Here is a 19,571-nt window from a genome sequence, read left to right as displayed (position 1 = left end):
CCTGCAGAGTTCCCTCCCCCAAACCCTTTTTTGTATTGAGGTACAATTTGTGCACAGTAAAATGTGTGCATATTAAGTGTTGCATCTGATGAACTTGACAGTTGTTATGCCCATGCAACCAGCAGCCAAAGCAAGAAAATCTTCTTATGTTTCTTTCTAGTCAGTTGCCCCTGCTGCCTGGAGGTAACCACTTTCTGACTTCAGACCCCATAGATTAGCCCTGTAGTCTTGCCTGTTCTTGTATCTTGTGTCATACAGAGATATTCTCTTGTGTGTGACTCCGTTGTGTCTGTTCTCACAGCGGAGCACTACTCAGCAATAAAAAGGAATGAACAGTGACACACTCACAGCAGCATGGAGGAACCTTCTCTAGCTTTGTGCTCGGCCGTCAGCCCGAATCGTGGGCTTCATGTCACCTTTGTATTCTTTTTTTTTTTGGTTTTGTTTTCTTTTAAAGATTTTATTTATTTATTTGTCAGAGAGCGAGAGGTCACAAGTAGGCAGAGAGGCAGGCAGAGAGTGATGGGGAAGCAGGCTCCCTGCTGAGCAGAGAGCCCGATGCCGGGCTTGATCCCAGGACCCTGAGATCATGACCCGAGCCAAAGACTAAGGCTTAACCCACTGAGCCACCAGGTGCCCCCACCTTTGTGTTCTTAGTCACCAGAACGACCGACACAGTCGGCTTCTTCTCCTTGACTGTCACAGGGGGCCATTGCTGACTCCATTTTTCCCTCTTTCCAATCTCTTACAATGAAATATACCACGTCTTTAGAATATGGTTGATTGATACTCAACTTACAGGCTATCGGGATAGTGATTTTTTAGAAGGAATTTAAAATTATGTAGTGATTTAAAAAAAAAAGGAAATACGTTAGACACGTTATATGTCATCTTTTTAAGTAATTTTGAAATGTCGGGAGGAGTCAAAGACGCCAAGCCGCTGACCCGGCGTCTCACGGCGGCTGCCCGGTGGGCCCTGGATGCTCATTTCCTGGCTACTTTATGCCGCGTTGCTGTGCACTTTTCATTGTCATGAGAGAGAACGTTAGCAAAACTATCCCCACAAGAAAACAGCTTTTCTTGGCAAGTGGAATGTGACTTACGGAGCCCGAGCTGGAGACATACGGTGCTATGAATGAGAGCTGTTTTTGCTTTACTGGATCGGGGTCCAGGCGCTATTTATACTGCGGCATATTCAGCACCAGATTGTTAGATCTTAATACTGAAACAGTGCATCATTTTAATATTTTTGTTCTGTTTATTCCCTGTTTTCAAGCATTATGTCAAGCATTGCGCATTCATTTATTTCATCTTGGACAGGACGTGCCCTGACCAGAAAGTTCATTTCCTGTCACTGGAGTTCTACTCCACGGCCACAAGGCATTATTTTGCAAAGCTTTTAGAAGTTCACTTGGGTGTACAGGTGTTCTCTCTCTTTGATGATAAAAAATATTTTGAAAGAACAGTGCGGTTGGACTCAACTGTATCGTCCAAAAAGAGATTCTGTTCCTTTTCTTTTCACTAAAACAGCTGTTTCTTAGGTGTGACAGTTTCGGCCATCTTGGGGACCGTTGGGTTTTTCATTACCTACGAATAAAAATGGTGTTACAGTGTGTTTTCGAATGGGTTTTTCTTTATTCTTCTTCATCAGTGTTAAATGTGCCCTTATGCGCCAGATAAGATGGGTTCATCTAATGAACAAGTTCGCACTTTCAGCACGTGTTGCTGAAACTGTCTCACAAATCTTCTTGTCACAGGGGTATTCCTAAAGTCACTGCTCTTCGTAGCCCAAGTTTGACCAGGATTTTTATTCTCTCCGTTGTCATGCACGTTTACCATGTGCAGCAGGAAACCCACAGCGAAATGGTGCCATTGTCACTCTAAAAAGAGCAGAGGAATACAATTTAAAAAAGGAAGTCGAAGGCATCTCTGCTATTTCTGATCTGTGGTCAGTCATTGTGCCATTGGAAAATAACCCCCCTGCCTTGTGAAACACGAATCTGGAAATGAACTCGAACTGCTTCATCAGCTCCAAATGCTGTTTGCACTGGGGATCACACCACAGTCAGGATGTGACTGTGTGTGTGCTGAGCCCACACACAGGAATTTTCTTGTACAATTCAAAACCAAATCTTATATTTACTTAAGGCTTGCTTTTTTTTTTTTTTTTAATCTATGAAATCAGCAGTCCAGTATATTTAGCATCAGTCTTAAGTTAGAATGTGAAACAAGACTTTGGGGGAAGGAAGTATCCGTATGGTTTTCTAAGTAATTTAAGAAACAGGAAAACATAAAAGAACTGATTGTCCGTGATTAAACCTCATCCCTTTCATTCCCATCTTCCTGTATCGTTAACTCAGCTGTCAGCCAGAAAGAAATAGGTTATTGCACTGGGTTGTAAAATATTTTCTGAGTGGGCCTTGAATGTTGACTATTGAATGACCTCCTGAACACTGAGCAAACAAGGAGAGAGTTTAATAAATAGCAGAAATGTGTTGACAGTGTTTTTCTTCTCGCTGCAGGAATCATCAAGCTGGGCAGGTGGAACCCTCTCCCCCTCAGCTATGTGACAGACGCGCCCGACGCCACCGTGGCCGACATGCTGCAGGACGTCTACCATGTTGTGACACTGAAAATCCAGTTACAAAGGTGGGTGTCTCTGGACCTAGGCCCTTCCTTACGCGCCCAGCTACTCCGTCCGTCAGAGTTGCTGCCGACACTGGCATGTCCTTTGTTTTCTAGACGTTGGATGAGATGAAAAAGAAAAAAAACAGGGGAGAGAGAGCAGGCAAGGAGGGACACTTCACCAGGCATCTTTGTCCTCCACATTCCAACTGTTTTATGTTTTGTTTTCAGAAGCAGTGAAGTGGGAACCTAGGGGGGAGCTTGATAAATCATTAAAAATCTGTGGCCCTTAAAGGGGAACTTTCCACAGCCCCTAATTTAATGGGTTCTCTGTTTAAATGCTTAACATACTATTTGAAGAATAAACACTTCTGCTGTTTTCAGGTGTGTGTTTTGAGGGCTGAGTTCTGTCCCTGGGTAGCAGGCTTACCGGGAAGGTGCTGGCACCGGGCATCTTTTTCTTCCCTTTCTGGTGGCTGCCTTAGGGGAGCACACTGTGTGGCCTGCAGAGGTTCGGGACATGGTTCTTTTCAGGTACAGCATCCAGGACAAGTTATGCTTCCAAAGCATCTAGTTCTCTGCAGTGTCTTGTGGTGTAAAGTGCCTGTAAGTCATGGGATTTAAGAAATGCTTTTCCTTAGTGTTAGGGTTTTGAATTTGCTCATGTTGGAGAATTGGCACCTTCGTAGGCCCCCAACATCCCCATCCTTGTCTAGGAAGGCTTTAGTGTCCTCTCCCAAAAGTTACTCTGGGTTAGGAAGACAATGCTCCGAATTGTTCTGGGAGAGTGAAGAGTAGACCTTCATGCCTTGAATTTTAATGGACCGCTTGTCTGCATTAAACCTTAGGGGTGTCCAGTAATTAAACTCATACAGTGGAAGTTTATAATCACATTGCCTTGGTATTTTCATCAACAAACTGGAAAAACCATATTTTAAATTATTAGCAATTCTGAAGTGACTATTCTTCGGCGAGTGTGAAAACAATCTTAAAGGAGCCGAGTTGGGCTCTGGGTGCATCCTGGAGAAGCAGTTTCGCTCCCTTTCCCTCATCCAGGGCCCGCCCTGGAGCCGGAACTTCAGCAGTTGTCCCCCTGCTGGCAGAGGGGCCGGCATGACGGTCGCGCTCTGTACCCTCTGCAGCCAGGGCCCTCCGTTCAGCTTTGCGCCTTGTTCATTCTTGTCCTGTTTTCCCAGTTGTTCGAAGCTGGAAGACTTGCCTGCGGAGCAGTGGAACCACGCCACAGTCCGCAATGCCTTAAAGGAACTGCTCAAAGAGATGAACCAGAGCACATTAGCCAAAGAATGCCCTCTCTCCCAGGTCAGTATACCCGAGTGGGGTTCGGGGGAACCTAGAAAGCCGCTGATGGGCGGTGAGGGAGGAGCGGCAGTCCTGCTCAGAGAGCTGTCTTCTGTCTTTTAGTTTAGTTACACCACACTTCAGTGGGGAGAAATGCAGAGGTTGTGGTGCTTTCTGTCGTGGAGTGGAAGTTCTCACTTACCGAGGGCTTTGATGCCATGAGCAGGTATTAAAACGTTTCACATTTGCAGTCCTTAACCTCTCATGTATACCACAGGAGGTAGGCTCCAGGGTCTCTATTTTACAGATCAAGAAATCAGGACTCAGGGAAGCACTTTACCATCCTAAGCTTACTCAGGAGGCTCCGGGGCAAGTTGAGATTCGGATCTCCCCGGCAAAGTCTCAGGCTCCAGACCATCCCTTTACATGGTCAGTGGGAGGAGTCAACCGTGTCAGGCCCATCTTAATTATTTTTTACTTGTTTATCGAACATTTCCCTTGCCAGCAAGGAGACAGGATCTTTACATCGTCGACATTTGTATAAATTCTGCAGTGGGTATACTGTGTGTGAAAGTTGATCCTGAGAAGAAGCGATAGTCCATTTTTAATGAACTCGTGAGAAACTCATACAAGCCACAAAAAGAAGAGGTAGACAGGAGAATAAGAGTGGGAAAGGGCTGCCTTTTCCATGTTCATGGGTGAGGGATCCACTTTTTCTAATGAGGAGGTAATATTTTGGTGGCTAGGATCAGTGGTTTAGGACCGCTAGGACATGAACTCAGGTTGACATTGTTTCAAGCTATGAATGGAAATCCACTTCCTCTGTGAGTTGCTACACTTGATTTAAGACAATGGACTAATTACATGTCTGTCAAGTTCAAGGGAAGGTGACAAGAACCATAGAAACCCGATGTGCCCTGAGCTATGTTCTAGGATAATAGAGTCTTTGGGGGAAGCAGGAAGCCTGGTGGTTAAGAGCATGAATTCTGGGATCAGTTAGATATGGCTTTCAGGCCTCCATGACCTCACTTCTACGAGCCTTGTTCTTTGTCAGTAAAACCAGGAGAGTAATAGGAGGAGTAAATGAGATAAATCACATAAGTTCTTGGTCTGGTGCCTGGCATACAATGACGCTCCATTAATAGTATCAGCTATTAATACAGAGACATGATATTGTTGGTGTGAACTGAGTATTTCTGATGTGTGTCATGGAGCATGTTTTGGACTTTAAAATCCTCTGAGATAAAGCATGCTATTCATGTTTTTGCTCCCAAACAGTCAAGAAGGCATGCGCTCACGTAGCGGTAGCTGGTTAGGAAGGAACACAGGTGTCTTTTGGCCATCAGTCGGGGCCCTGCTGTTGATCATACAGCTTGCACCTGGGCCATTTCAGTTCCTCTGTGTAGGTGGGTGTGTAGGTGCTAACACCTGTTGCTAGATTTTGATTTCTTCCAGGGTGATTGCTTTTGAAGTTCTAAAAATAAGATTTTTAAATTATTCTGACCATATGCAGGGATTGATAAATAACAGTTTAGGGGGAAAAAATGAAATCATTTGTCCTGAATTTCACAGTCAGTCACAAGTGATTGTCTCTTGGATTTACCCGGAAGTCAAAATGGGCTGTGCTTGGAAGTAGACAAGCTCCTAACTTAATATCACCAATTTGGAACTGTATCCAACGCTCTTAACAGCCAATGAGAATTTGGTCACAACTGATCTATTGTGATCATCAGTGTTAGTTACAACCGTAACATGCGGCTAGAGACGACGTTAGTGGAAAGAACCCAGATCGGGAGCTGAGAGCCCGGGCCGCCATCTTTCTTCTCTTTTGTTGGATGTGTGATGCCGGGCAAGCCCATCTACTTCTGGGGCCTCACTGAATTCCTCTGGAAACTGGGCATGACTGTACATGTTTCATATAATTTTCAGGGTTGTCTTGAGGCTTGAATGGGATCACCTTTACCCCTACTATAAAAACCTCTTTCTCCCCCATTTTCTATTCTCATTACTGGCTCCCCCGGCTGCTCAGCCTAAAAATGTTTCTTTTCCATCACTCCCAAGTTTGATCCTGTGGATTCTGTCTTCGTATCTGCCTCATAACCCTAACCTTTTTCCTGTCTCTGGCTTTCCCAACACCAAGATCTTGCCATTTCCTTCTCTCCAAGCTTCCAGTGACGGCTCCTGCCCAGCCAGAAGGAGGTGCCCACTGCTGACACGGCCTCTAAGAATTGTTAAGATGATACTGTCCAGCCTGATTTCTCACCAGAGCCACCACCTTCTTCCTTTTTCCTGCATCCTCTATGTGCTCCAGACACCTGGAGTTAATTATTTTTGAACATTTGCCATTGCTCAGATGTCACCAAAATATTCCCGAGGGTGGGAGCAACCTAACTGGTTCCTTCAGCATTAGAAGTCTAACAACGCAACTTCTTGTGTTATTTTTTAAAAATCGTGCAAAATTTATATTCTACTCCATATACTTGTATTTTTGATATTTTTAAAAAATGCCAAAGAAATTACTCTACCTGTTCACATGAGACTGGCCTTCCAGGGAGACACACCGTGTTCCTCTCCGGCTTCCGTAGCCCCGTGTACAATGCCGGTGACTGATGCTTGCTTTTGCATTTGCGATTTCTCATGCATTTGCGATTTCTCATGCCAGCATGCAGGGGTAGCTTCTGCTTGATGAAGTTGTCTTGCACATTCCAGTTGGCAAGTCACTGCTGGGGACATACCCTGGCCTCCTGGTCTAAGCAGTTGCTGCTTCTGCCCTTGGGAGCCTCTCGTACACACCCCTGTCGTAGTGCATCTCACAGCCCGTTGTCAGTGCGCCTGCGGGTTCTCCTCACTCGATCGGCCGCCACTCGATCATTACTTTGTCAGCATGCGGCACCGTGTATGTCTTGGAAGTCGTTGTTACTCTGATGCAGGAGTTGCTCAGCTTGGCCTTATTTATCTCTTGGGAATCAGATAGTCTGATGGTGCAGATTGGAGGTGCAGGAAGGCTGTCCTGGGTATTGTAGGATAAGTAGCAGGGGCCTCTACCCACTGGTTGCCAGTAGCATGCTACCATCCCCCTTGTGCCCAGCTGTGACAACCAGAATGTCTCCACACATTGCCAAATGTCCTAGGAGGGGAGTAAATCACTCTTGGTCGAGAACCACCATGGTAATATGTTTAATGAATTAAGTCTAAAAATGTTTTAGAAAGTGCTATAAACTGTAAAGTTTTATTATGTTTATGGCTTCTTGGCAGCCCTAGAATGTTTTGAACTAGAAACAGTGAATACAGTAATTTGGTGGTCGAAGCCTGTTACATTTTCAATCAAACGGGGCTCAGTCCTATTACTTCAATTTGGGGGAGATTTGATTTAGGCTTCTGGTGTGCTGTGTGATTATGGAAAATCTTTGCGGGGTAGTCCTCAGTGAGCATGGACATGTCCTGTGGGCCCCAGCATTAATCCTACAGCTATTACCCCTACACGCTCTCGACTAGTCCCTTCAGTCGCATAACTAGATTGCATTTCACTGTGGGGATAAGTTCACCTATTTTGTTTGTGGTTGTCATAGGCCAGGGGCATGCATTTTTTAGGTTCAACCTACATAATGTGAAAAGGAATGCACTTTGTGCTGAAATGGTGAAATAGTACTTGAACAGTGTATTCCACCAACATCAGCAGGGTCCCAGTTAGGAGTCAGGCGTTTTGCCATGCGGATGATGAGAGAGGAGTGCAGCTTTCAGCCTAGGAAGAAGAGTACTACTTACTTCAACAGGGGAAGTAGCAGGCACCTGGGTGGCTCACTCAGTTGGTTAAGCGACTGCGGCTCAGGTCATGATCCCGGAGTCCTGGGATCGAGTCCCGCATTGGGCTCCCAGCTCTATGGGGCGTCTGCTTCTCCCTCTGACCTTCTCCCTTCTCATGCTCTCTCTCACTCTCTCTCTCTCAAATAAATAAATAAAATCTTAAAAAAAAAAAGGAAAAGTAACTTACTGGACTATGTAAGATAGACACCGTTCAGGAGTAAACAAACTGTTTTGAAACAGTTCTTCCTTTTTCTCTCCAAACCAAACCATACGAGGTATTTCCTTACTCAAGTGTGGTGATTACATAAAGGAATGATGATTCAATGGCCAGTATATATTTTGTCCAACATCCCAGTGTTCTACAGTTCAAAAGAGCAGCCTTTGAAGGCAGAAGAAAAGTGGAAAAGTCCGTAAAAGGGCAACAATTGCAGGCTGAGGCATATATATTTAAAGGGAGAGAAGTCATGATTTTGCTGTTCTCTGTCTAGCTAGGTGCTTGGAAAGTATAGGTTGTATTTGTGTGTCTATGTATTTATTTTTGATTTCACCTTTCCAGATGTGTTTTAGTGCTCATGGCCTCTTCCTTTTCCTCTGATGTCCCCCTCACATTTCATATGAGTTTGTTTTCGTTTGAGTCACCACGTCCAGCCTCTCCCTCCAGCTGTATAGTCTGTGCCAAGCCTCCTAACCTTAGTCTTAGGTCTCTTATTAAATAGTCTCCTCTAACTGACTATTCCAATTTGGAAATGTTATGAACACATCTTTCTGTGGCTTACTTATATTTTTTAAAAGATTTTATTTATTTATTTGACAGACAGAGATCACAAGTAGGCGGTGGCGGTGGAAGCAGGTGCCCTGCTGAGCTGAGAGCCTAATGACGGGCTCGATCCCAGGACCCCTGAGATCTTGACCTGAGCCAGAGGCAGAGGCTTAACCCACTGAGCCACCCAGGCGCCCCTGCTTACTTATTTTTTACTCAAGGAAGGTTTAAAAGACAGAATCCTAGGTCCTCTAGGTTTTGATCCATTGACATAAGCAGAGCTAACTACCTCCTTGTCTACCTCATTGGTTATTTGATGACCAAATGGAAAGACTCAAGAGACAGTCTTGTTAACTCAAAATTGAGATGAAAGAACAAGTAATTTGCAAAGGCACACCCCTTCTAGCGTTCCCCTGCAGCCCCTGTGACAGAACAGGTTTTCTGTGACTCTAGATAGGTTTTTTTAAAGTTTATTTTCGTGGTAAAAATACATAACATGAAGTGTATCATTCTAACCATGTTTGAGTTTGCAGTTTGGTGGCATTAATTACATTCAGAATGTTTTACAGCCATCACCCCTATCTTTCTCCAGAAACTCTTCACCACCCCAAACAGAAAGTCCACCACCATTATGTAGTAAACTCCCCATTCCCCTCTGCCCACCCCCAACCCCAGGTAACCTCTGTTGTATTCTCTGACTCTATGAATTTACTTGTTCCAGATGCCTCAAAAGTAGAATCATGGAATATTTGTTTTTTTATCTGGCTTATATCATTTAACATATAGATATGTTTTTAAAGCAGCTCTGTCCCATGCCCTTACTGGAGGTTTTATTGCCAAATATTTGAGGAACAAAACGACTGGCAGTAGTTACTGAACCGGGAAAACGTTACAGAAGAGCCCAGCGGAAGTGTTTCCTCCATCACATGATAGTGATGTGGTGTTTTCACAGTCTTTTAAAGACAAAGACTGTAGGATAATTATTTCTGCCATCCTGAGCAAGCCTTGCTCATTTGAGGGATCCTTAAAAGACCAACTTGAATGTACAATATGCTGAAATAATCAGGCCCTGAACTCAAGCAGCCGGTTGGGTTGGTAGAAGAAACAAATTGACCATGTGCTCACGTATAGACAAGAGGCTGATCACCGTGTGGACCAGTGTTGTCGTTAACTAGTTGCCGACTGTCTGTTCCATTTTGTCTTAAATTCACGCACGTAGCGGGGATGCGTCCTGTCTTGTGTTAACCGGTTGCTAGCCGTCCCTTCCAGTCATTGTCATGTGAGCTTGTTTCTGTTCAAGGCCCAACCTCATGACTCTTGTTGAATGAAGGAGGTTTGCAGCTGACAGCTTGAAAGGAATCCCTGCCTGGGTCATGGCCGTGAACATGTGAAGTGATGGTGTGGAGGGGAGAGAGCAGACGCTCACGGACCCCCTGTGTTGTGCCAGGCCTCTTAGACAAGTGATCTCCCTGAGGCAGGTAGCGACATCCACTTTCACAGACGAGGGAGCCTCCAGCAGCACCGTAGGGAGGAGCTCTCCGATGTCGTCCCGCCGCACTCGGAGCCCAGCGGAAGTGTTTCCTCCAGCTAGAATGGCCAAGTTTTCAATTCTGATCGTATAGCTCAGAAATGGGGACAGAAAGGGAGAGCAGAAGGCTGCCAAGTACCATTAACTGAATTTTTCATGACAAAGTAATTTCTCCAGATCAGGTTTTTCCCTTTACTGTACTTGATGGACGTATCATTATAATCTCATGTTTAATATGTAATTTAGCATACCGCAAAGCAGAATAAAAAGGCTGAAAACGAGCAAAAAAATGCATATATTATTCATGGCCTGCATCACGCTCTCTCCCCCGTAGACATGCTACGAGATGCCAGCTTCTCTCCCCACCCTGACGCTCTTCTTGCTGAGACAGGGCGTTCCTACTGACAGAGAGTGTAACCATTCACTTTGGTTTTAAAATGTTCTTTTTTATAGCAAGTGTATTATGTATCTGCAGCTTAGCTACTCTTAGTAGAACACTGCTTTTCAAACAAATAAATCCCGCTAAGCCAAGGAGAGTGTGGTAAAGGATATCCAGTTATTTTATCCTCCTTTTCTTGGGGAGGAGGAGGGAGTGCTGAGGTCTCTGTCTTTCACATGTATTGTACCAATCGTCTTAATCTGTGTTTATTGTTTTGCTCTTCCTATTAAGGCTTAAACTGTCTCTAGTTTCCTTAGTTTTCTGAACTCCTTAATTAACTCCTGTAGGGGCCCAAGGTCACAACTTGATGTTTTGCTTTGGTCACACCTTGTATCTTCTTGGTCTGAAGAATCGTTTGCAATATCTGCTGTTGAGTTTGTACCAGCTGATGGAGGTGGTGGTGAAAATCTGCTTTCCCTTTGTAAGAGACCCATGAAATAATGTGGCCTGGTACTAGTGTCTTTTTATGGGGCTTTCCACTGCCATTTGACTTTGGACAAGATGCTTCATTCTGAGCTTCCTGGCTCTCATTTAGAAAAATGCAGCCATATCACAGGTGACATCTAGTCTCTGAGCTCCTCAAAAACAAACAAGTGAATTTAAAATTTGTCTCAGGAGCCTGAAAGGAAATCTATTTTTAGATAAGGGCATCTATTTAACTGTAGCAAATACTAAAACAATATATTTTATTGTCCAAACAATATATATTTAAAACAGTATAATCTCTTGCAATTTGGCTTGGTGCAAATTCAGATCAGCTAGTAAATTTTGATTCTGCTATATTTTAAACCCTCAAATACATAATAATAATAATAATTATTATTATTATTTTAAATAATTTTCAAATACAGCCAGCAAACTATGTGTCAGAGTGAATGCAAATGAGGAAGCCTGGATTTTATTCCTCATTTAAAATCTTTGTATTTAAGATGTAATGTTGAATTACAAAGAAGTCTGAAATTTTCCAAAAGTTTCTGTAGTTGGGAAGATGTGTTAAACCTTCCTATTTATTTTAACACATAATATTTTTCATAGCACAGTTTTATCTACACTTACTATTCCTTGGTGCTGATGGCTGTGACTAAGTATCTGAAGGGTCTGTCTGATTGCCCAGTGTGTGTGTGTGTGTGTGTGTGTGTGCCCTCTACTTTCATTGTCTTTGCCCACCACCGTGCCATTAAGCTTACTTCATAAGTGCAAAGTCATTTTCATATGAGCCTCAGTGAAACATTATCCCTTCAAGTGTTAGAAATAACACACATCTCTTTTGGCTTATTTGTATCAACATTGTTTTTATGCAACATGGAGGCTCAGAAGTTGGTTGTGGTCTGGATTGAAAAAGCCCACTCAAATCTTTCTTCATTTGTCAAAAAAATGTGGAGATCTTAAAAGTCCAATTGTGTGGTTGTTCTAGCATCCCTGGAAAACGTAAAAGAGCAGTATAAAGTACAAAACTATGTACATACTTTAAAAAAGCAGTAAATGGAAATTAGGGTTTTTTTGGCAGAGTGGTTGGTGGGAGAGATTTTAATCATTACTCATGCTGTTTTTGCAGCAACTGTATCTCATCAGGTCTGAGATGCTCCTGATTGTAAGATGCGTTCCAGTTTCGGTGACATTAAAGTATTTAAAAAATGTGGCTGTAAAATGGATGAAATGTGGTAAATGCAGATTGTCTATTCCCCAGGACCTCTGGAAAACTTTATTCCAAGTAGAGCAAAGTCAATATATGCTGGGTCCATATTAGCTCCTTTCAGTGTTTATAGTGAAATAACTTTGATATTTTTAAAAACAAATTGACACTAACATTTAGATGTCCTTGTGTATGTGTGCCAGTGAGGCCCAGAAGTTCGAACTCAGGCTATGAGAATGTAACAGTCTAATTTAGGGTTAGAGAATATTCATGTTTGAAGCTTGAATAATAAGACATAACATGACCTTTCATCTGAAATATGCCCCAGATGTACCTCTTCTGCTTTTAAAGCTCTCTGAAGATGAATTATGAAAATTCTTATCAGTAGAACTAGTTTGAGTGTCAACTAGATGTAAAGACCTGCGGGGAATTAATATGAATAAGATGTGCCACAAACTCAGAGAGACCTTTGAGGGACTAAAGATTCTCATTATCTAGGAAATTTTCTTTATCTGCTACCTAATTCCTTTGCTAAACTCCTAGTTCAAATCTATATCCCCCCTCCACCGCTGCCATGGCCAGTAGAGATAGAAACTCAGTTATAATTATCTGCAGAAGAGAGCAAATCTGATTGAGTCTGTGGGGAGTCAACTTCTTTTTTAAATGAGTTGTGTGAACCTGATTCTAGTATAAGATCTGGTGATGGAGGGGCGCCTGGGTGGCTCAGTGGGTTAAGCCTCTGCCTTCGGCTTGAGTCATGATCTCGGGGTCCTGGGATTGAGCCCCACATCAGGCTCTCTGCTCAGCAGGGAAGCTGCTTCCCCCTCTTTCTCTGCTTGCCTCTCTGCCTATTTTTGCTCTCTCTCTCTGTCAAATAAATAAAATCTTAAAAAAAAAAAAAATCTGGTGATGGAGACCATGGAAGCCCAGATATTAAGTACCTTTCCACATAGATGGACACTGGCTTTGTGCAGTGAAGACACATCAGGGACAAGGACAAAATAGGGAGGTTAGAGAATGTGGGAAATGTGGATCATCTGGGGCCACAATGACATGGGTTGGTGGCCTGGTCTTAGGGGCGAGGAAGAGTTGCTAGACAGCTGTAGGTAGTAATTGAGACACTTTAGTCTGTCTCTCAGACCGACTTTGCAATAGGAGGCTTACCTCGATTTCCTGTAATGACCACCTGTCCTGTGCCTCTCCAGAGGATAACATTCATACAAACAACAGACAGAGATGACAAGTACATCCGCAATTATCCATATACACCAGCATAGCTGGGGTATCTATTATTAGGCCAGTTTCATGTTAAAATGTTCATTATTATGACATTTTAGTTTGGCATTTTAAAATTTCATCCCTGTCCCTTTTCATTTGTTATATTTCAGTGACTCAGATGTCCCACATGAGAAGTGTGTTAGACTTGGCGGGGGTTGGGGGGGGGGAATGAAACAGACACAGTCACTGTCCTCAAGGGTTTCGCAGATTAAGACAGAGAAAAACTCAGCCCAGAGAGGGAACTAGCCCAGCTAGCCAAGAAACTTCTTTACTTCTTTGTTAGTAACACACAAAGCAGAACCTGCCTCAGGAAGATTAGGAGTCCACTGATCCTCTAAGTCAGTACAGAAGGATCTGGAAGTTTGGTGATACAGTCAGGTGATACCGGATCTTTGTGTTCCCAGGACTGTGTTCAGATCCTCAGATTAAAAAGGTTCTTACTATCTCCCCTTAGAGAACAGAATTGTCATTTAGAGACCAGCAACTGGGGGAGGTTAGCCATCTGCTATGTAGAAAGGGCCAAAGAGGTTTCTGTGAATTGAATTAGAATTCCCCTCCCCCACCAGCACTGCATAGTGATTTTTGAAAAAGAGGGACTTTATGGGCTCAGTGAGGGAACTGTTTTAAATGGGAGTCTATGCAGTACTGTTTGCTGGTGTTTGAACCTCTCACTAAATAACTTGCTGTTGGCTTGATTTATGGTTATCTTCTTTATTGTGACTACTCTGAAGAAATACCATTCGAAGTTTTGAGATTTTACACAGCTGTTCCATCCTTATCTGGAGATACCTTTTTGAAGAACGGTGAAATTTCAAAGGCAAGATATAAGACCTTACAGAAGCCATTTGGATCTCTTGAGTTTATGTCCATTTGTTTTTAGATAGAGTTTGTGAAGTAAAAATCTCTGTATAAATTTGTGACTGTATTATCACAGTCAGTTCAGGTATATAAATTAACATCTGTTACAAATGTTGGTCCAAACATGCCGTATTGACTGAAAACATACCTGTAGGAAATTGCATTCAAGGTGTGCAATTATAATTTAATATTTTAGTGCCAAGTTGGGTTATACTCTTCTCTTTCCTGTCCGTCCCATTTACAAACAAATCAGCTAAAGGCTAGAGCTGAGGAGGGAGAAGGAATGAAAAGCAAGAAGGAATGAGGTACTCAAGCACTCAGAAAGTTTGAGCTTTGATTCATTTTTGGGTGAAACACAGTACAAGTGTTATGTTTAGTTTCTCCTGCTCTAAAATAGCACTGTTAATTTTTTCATTTGGTGAATTTTCACACAAGTGCTAATCACACGTTTCTATAAATTATATTAATTTAACTTATTTCCCTAAATGTTGTTCTGCAGTGTGTAGCACGGATGTTCTCAGATTCTTGGCTGTGTAAGCTTGTTGCAGTTGGAAGCAGAACAGAAACATCTGAAAGGCATTATTTGAATTACCAATGCTGGAGCATCTGATCTCACCTTTTACTCTGCTCCTAAGTCACAACTGTTCTCTCCCTTTGTATCTAATCTGTACAGATGTCCTGCCTCCTCCATCTTTGACATTGCCCCAAGGTTGGCTTTTTGGAGAAAACACTGTCATCATACAAGTAGAAGTTAAAGAAAGAGTAAATTTTGGTAATCGTGTTTGATGTTTGATAGTTTAGTTTGCAGGAGGATGACTACTTCAGATTTAAAAGACAACGGAGGTAGGTGTGGGCGAGACTTCTTACCCCTAAAAAGAAGTACTTGATGGTGGAAAACATAACGATTATTTCCTGTTTCTTTTCAGAGTATGATTTCATCCATTGTAAATAGCACATATTATGCCAACGTGTCAGCAACCAAGTGCCAGGAGTTTGGGAGATGGTATAAGAAGTACAAGAAGATTAAAGGTAAACTGACATTTTTATTTTTAAAGCCTATTTTTAGTTTCTTAGGTCAATGAAGTATTGGTTCTTTGGAGTTTATGCTAATTTTCTGTATACACTTTTATAAAATTATATGTATAATTTTTACCAAGGTAAGTTTCTTAATATTTCCTACAGGAACTAAAGTAAAATTTGATGCCTAATACGTGAAGTTGACCATTTTTGTAAGCGATGCATGTGAAGGCCAAGATTTTTAGAAATATTTGAAATAGGTTTATTTCAGATAGGCATGTCTATTTAAAAAACTCAAACAATAAATCATTTCCATTAATAGATTAATGGAAATTCAAAAGCAGTCATTGTGGATTAATCTGCACTTGATAGTTCAAATACCAAGTAACAAATTGAAATGACTGCTGGCTGTGGTATCAGGAAATCTTTGGTTAGAAATGGAGTTTTGATGTGTTTATTTGGTGACAGTTCCAGAGCAGTGGTCTCCGCTCTGTCAAAGGGCCTCTGTTGTAAAGCAGCCTTGTGTTCAAATTTCTGTTCTCCCTTTTGCTAGCGTGTGTTTCGGCAAGTTATTTACCTTCACCGAGATTCAGTCTCCTCATCTGAAAATTGAAACAATGAAAGTATCTGAATCATTCACTAGCTGTGAGGACTAATTAGGTTAATACTGGCATAAAGAAACCTCTTAATAAATAATATCAGTAACACTAGAATGCTAAAATAATAATTAATAGTAACGGTAGTACTAGCAGTAATATGGTAAATGTGGAGACGTACCTGGGCCTGAAAATACAGTGTCCTGTCTGATACGTGGTGTGCTGTTTACACCATCCAGCCCTTCAGATGTACCAGTGATCTTTTTTCTGTACAAATATGTCAATGTTGGAAACATTCTGAGGTTCCAGCCCAACTCAGATGCTATTCAAATGCAGATGCCACCAGCCCCTGAGCGGACTTGGGGACTCTTGGATGGTCGAGGGTCCGGCCCTGTTTTCTCATGGTTATAACCTCATCCATCAAGCCCTATTATAGGTATTCACAGCCTTGCTGAAAGTTCCCTGCCCCCATCCGAGGTTTATAGGACCATTTACGGTGGGCAGGTAAAAGTAAAAGATGAATTATTTGTTTTACTACCTGCCGGTGTCCTCCAGGGAGGCGGGATCAAAGTAACGCTTGTTGGCCATTTAGTGTTTGGGATCCTGTTTCCCGGGTTACCTTTTGAGGGCGTGAACTTTACATGCATCGGCAGCACATTTCTGATTACAAAAGAGCATTTTATTCCAAATATCCAGTTTATAAGGAAAGTCAAGATGTTGAACTACCCAGAAGGAGTTAAAGTGCACTGAAAATTGAATTAAGATCCATTTCTCTTCAGCATCCTAAAATTCTTAGAAGCATGAAGGTTCTACTTTAGGCACTTGCTTTACAATATTACTAATATTAACTCTCAGACAGGATAAGATGAATATCTCCTTCTCATTATAAGACGGGATTGTGTAGTTCAGAAGGGTTTCTTTTCTCTAAGCGTTGTCTCCAAGTTTTTCTTTTAAAGTAAGACTGTTGAAGTGTTTGAACATATCCTCTTTGGCTAAAAATCAAAAGAATCCTGCAGCATCAAGGTCATTTGTTAGATCCCATTTACTTGCTGTCGGAAGAGGAAAGGAAGAGAGAGCCGTCTTGTAATAGGCTGGAGTGTAATTCCAGATTCAGAAGCTCTCCACTCTAGTGTTTTCAGAATTGCCACTACAGAACCCGTGTGTGTGTGTGTGTGTGTGTGTGTGTGCGCGCGCACACGCGCATGCGACACACACATACATGAACACTTATATCTTCTACCTTTTTTTCTCTCTTAGAGATTCAATTCTTTAAGCTCTTTTTTCCCCCAAGATAGTAAATGCACAGTTAAATCTTAAGTGTCATAAAAGCGGACTGAGACCTTGATTTCAATCAGGAGGTCAAGGACCCACACCTGAAGAGGCTGCCAGACACTCTGTGCACTTGCTGTTCAAGGAGATGGAGCCAGTCATTGCTGTTGAGAAGTGTGTGTGTGCATGTGTGTGTGTGTCAGTAGGAGGAGAAAAGGGAAGGTTAAGGTATGTGTGAAGTAAACACAAGCTGCCGTAAAACAGTTCAAGTGGTGTTGATTCATCAACCAAGGGAGTGGGAGGAAAAACAAAGAATTCGTGGCAGGTATAATGGTGTACAGAAAATAAACACCCAGAGAAGTATATTTTATTAACTTTCGACCCTCAGGGAAAAGGCAGTGTCGGACCTATCCAGGCACATTTCATCTGAAAGAAGCTTTGTGCTATGAATAGATGTCACCGTGGGAGTTCCCATCGAGTAGAATCCACTTCTCATGGGAAAGGAATGATTTTGTTTGTAACATTTCTGTTTGTGTCCATCCATTTTCAAAATGAGAAAGACAAGGAATGAGTTTCAGATCTGGGAATGAGTAATAGCAAAAGCAGAATTCTACCTTAGGGCTCTTCCTGCGAACCTGGCAGTTGGAGTGTCGTGTCCTTCCTTGCCCCTACCTCCCCCGTTTCCACCCCCAAATTACCAATTTACATGTAGCCTGGCTGATACAACGTATAGAAGAAAATCTCATGCTAACTTACTAATGTCCCAAACTAAATGCAGCTACATTGTTAAATATGTTTCCTATTATCTGCTAATGTCTGTTTTAATAAAACAGTGGGAACTAAATGGTTGCTTCTTAATCAAAACCATGATTTCCTAACATAAGCTATGTGATTCTGTTACAAATTGCCACATATAGATCTCCTAGGTCAAAATTTTTTTCTCTTCTCATAGAAATAAATAAACAGTAAAATAATTATATACTCGGAAAGATCAAAGTAAATATGACTAAAACCTGGCAAAAATAAAAGTCTACAGTAGGATTAAAAAAAGGGATCAGATTGCAAATTCTATAGTTAATGCTTAAATAAATATGAGAAAAATGAACAATCAATAATTTGATATCATTAAAAACAGATGTAAAAACGATATACAAATGGAATTGTCTGAATTTGGAAGTAAACATTTTAATGCGCATTTTTTGAATTTGTTGTTATTACAGCTAAACTATTTACACTTATTCTTTAAAATGTCCTAAGTTAGTTTGGCTTAGCATGTTAACTTTATTTTCCCCAGTGATCACAGCAGAGTACATTGTGTTTACCTTTTTTCTTTAATTTCAAAGACAATCATGGTTGACACAGACATTTTTGAGTTATCGTTAGTGTTAACTCAGGATGGATGGGGAGAGACGGTTGGCATCCTCTGCTTTTAACATCCAGAACTATGAATTTAACATCCAGAACCAGGAATTTTTGGTGGGTAGATAGGGTGGTAGGTTGGTTTAGACAGTATTTTATATTGCTGTTCATCTCATACTGTAATTGCTTCTTGCCTCGATTTTACCGTGTAGAGCTCATAAGCTCCCAAGTATGAGGAAAAGAAAATCTACATTCTGTGTAAAAGCAGGGGGTAAAAAAGACCAGTATTAACAGTTGTTTAATGTTTAGGAGTTTCAATGTTGGACACAAGGATAATCCACAGGGACCTGGAAACGTTCATGCTGCTACAAAATGATTTTCAAAAATTCTTGGGATTATGTTGAATTTACCCCATCAGTTTTTTTTTCATAAGTTCTGCACACTTTAATGAAACACTTATTTTTTTAACCTCTTTTCTTTTAACTATGTAGATATGAGTTGCCTCATCATTTTTATGAGACTAAGTGGCAATTATATACGAAGTACCATCGGAAATGATACTCTCTGTCAATCTGCTTCTGCAGGGCATCTTCTAAGAATAAAAAAGTGCCTTAACAAAGAAGGACTCATATATTTTAAATGTCTCCTAATTAAAAATTAATAAGTTAAAATAATGTCATATCTAAAGTGTTTTTCATCTGAAACCAAAAGCCAAATGAAGTGTCATCTTTGGTCAGGTCAGTCTCAACTATTTCATTGGTCACAAGAATTAAGGGGTCATTACAAGTTCACACAAATACTCGTGGATATTGTAAAATTATTTGTGTCATAAAATAACACCACTACAATGAACGGACCTAACCAAACCCCCTATTTTGGCCAGAAAGCAAAATTATCCTCATCACTTTTCTTTTCTCAATCATTGCTCAAGAACCCCCTGATTGTTAGTTGTCTTAATTTTATTTATTTGAACTTATTTTGCAAAATATTAAAGAGCTGGAAGACATGAGGATTTGTAAAAACCAGTGTTACTTTTCCAAGCCTGGTTTATTCTAGTAATCAGTATTTTATCTGACCCTGTCTGATCTAGTCTTGCAAGATCAAAC

At 41.6% G+C, this 19,571-nt stretch overlaps 1 protein-coding gene across 2 annotated transcripts in view; it reads left to right on the top strand.

The window, feature by feature from the left end:
• SATB2 (SATB homeobox 2) overlaps positions 1–19,571 on the top strand; it is a 189,427-nt gene that overhangs the window by 79,071 nt on the left and 90,785 nt on the right. For both annotated transcript variants that reach the window (XM_004772180.3, XM_004772181.3), the window contains 3 exons: positions 2,523–2,649; positions 3,822–3,945; positions 15,151–15,253. In XM_004772180.3, the coding sequence (XP_004772237.1) occupies positions 2,523–2,649; positions 3,822–3,945; positions 15,151–15,253 (354 nt within the window). The remainder of the gene's footprint in view (positions 1–2,522; positions 2,650–3,821; positions 3,946–15,150; positions 15,254–19,571) is intronic.

This window comes from Mustela putorius, unplaced genomic scaffold (genome assembly GCF_011764305.1).
Source record: "Mustela putorius furo isolate JIRA1106 unplaced genomic scaffold, ASM1176430v1.1 tig00000275_pilon_pilon_pilon, whole genome shotgun sequence".
NCBI lineage: Eukaryota > Metazoa > Chordata > Mammalia > Carnivora > Mustelidae > Mustela > Mustela putorius.
This window is presented reverse-complemented; position numbering and strand designations above follow the sequence as displayed.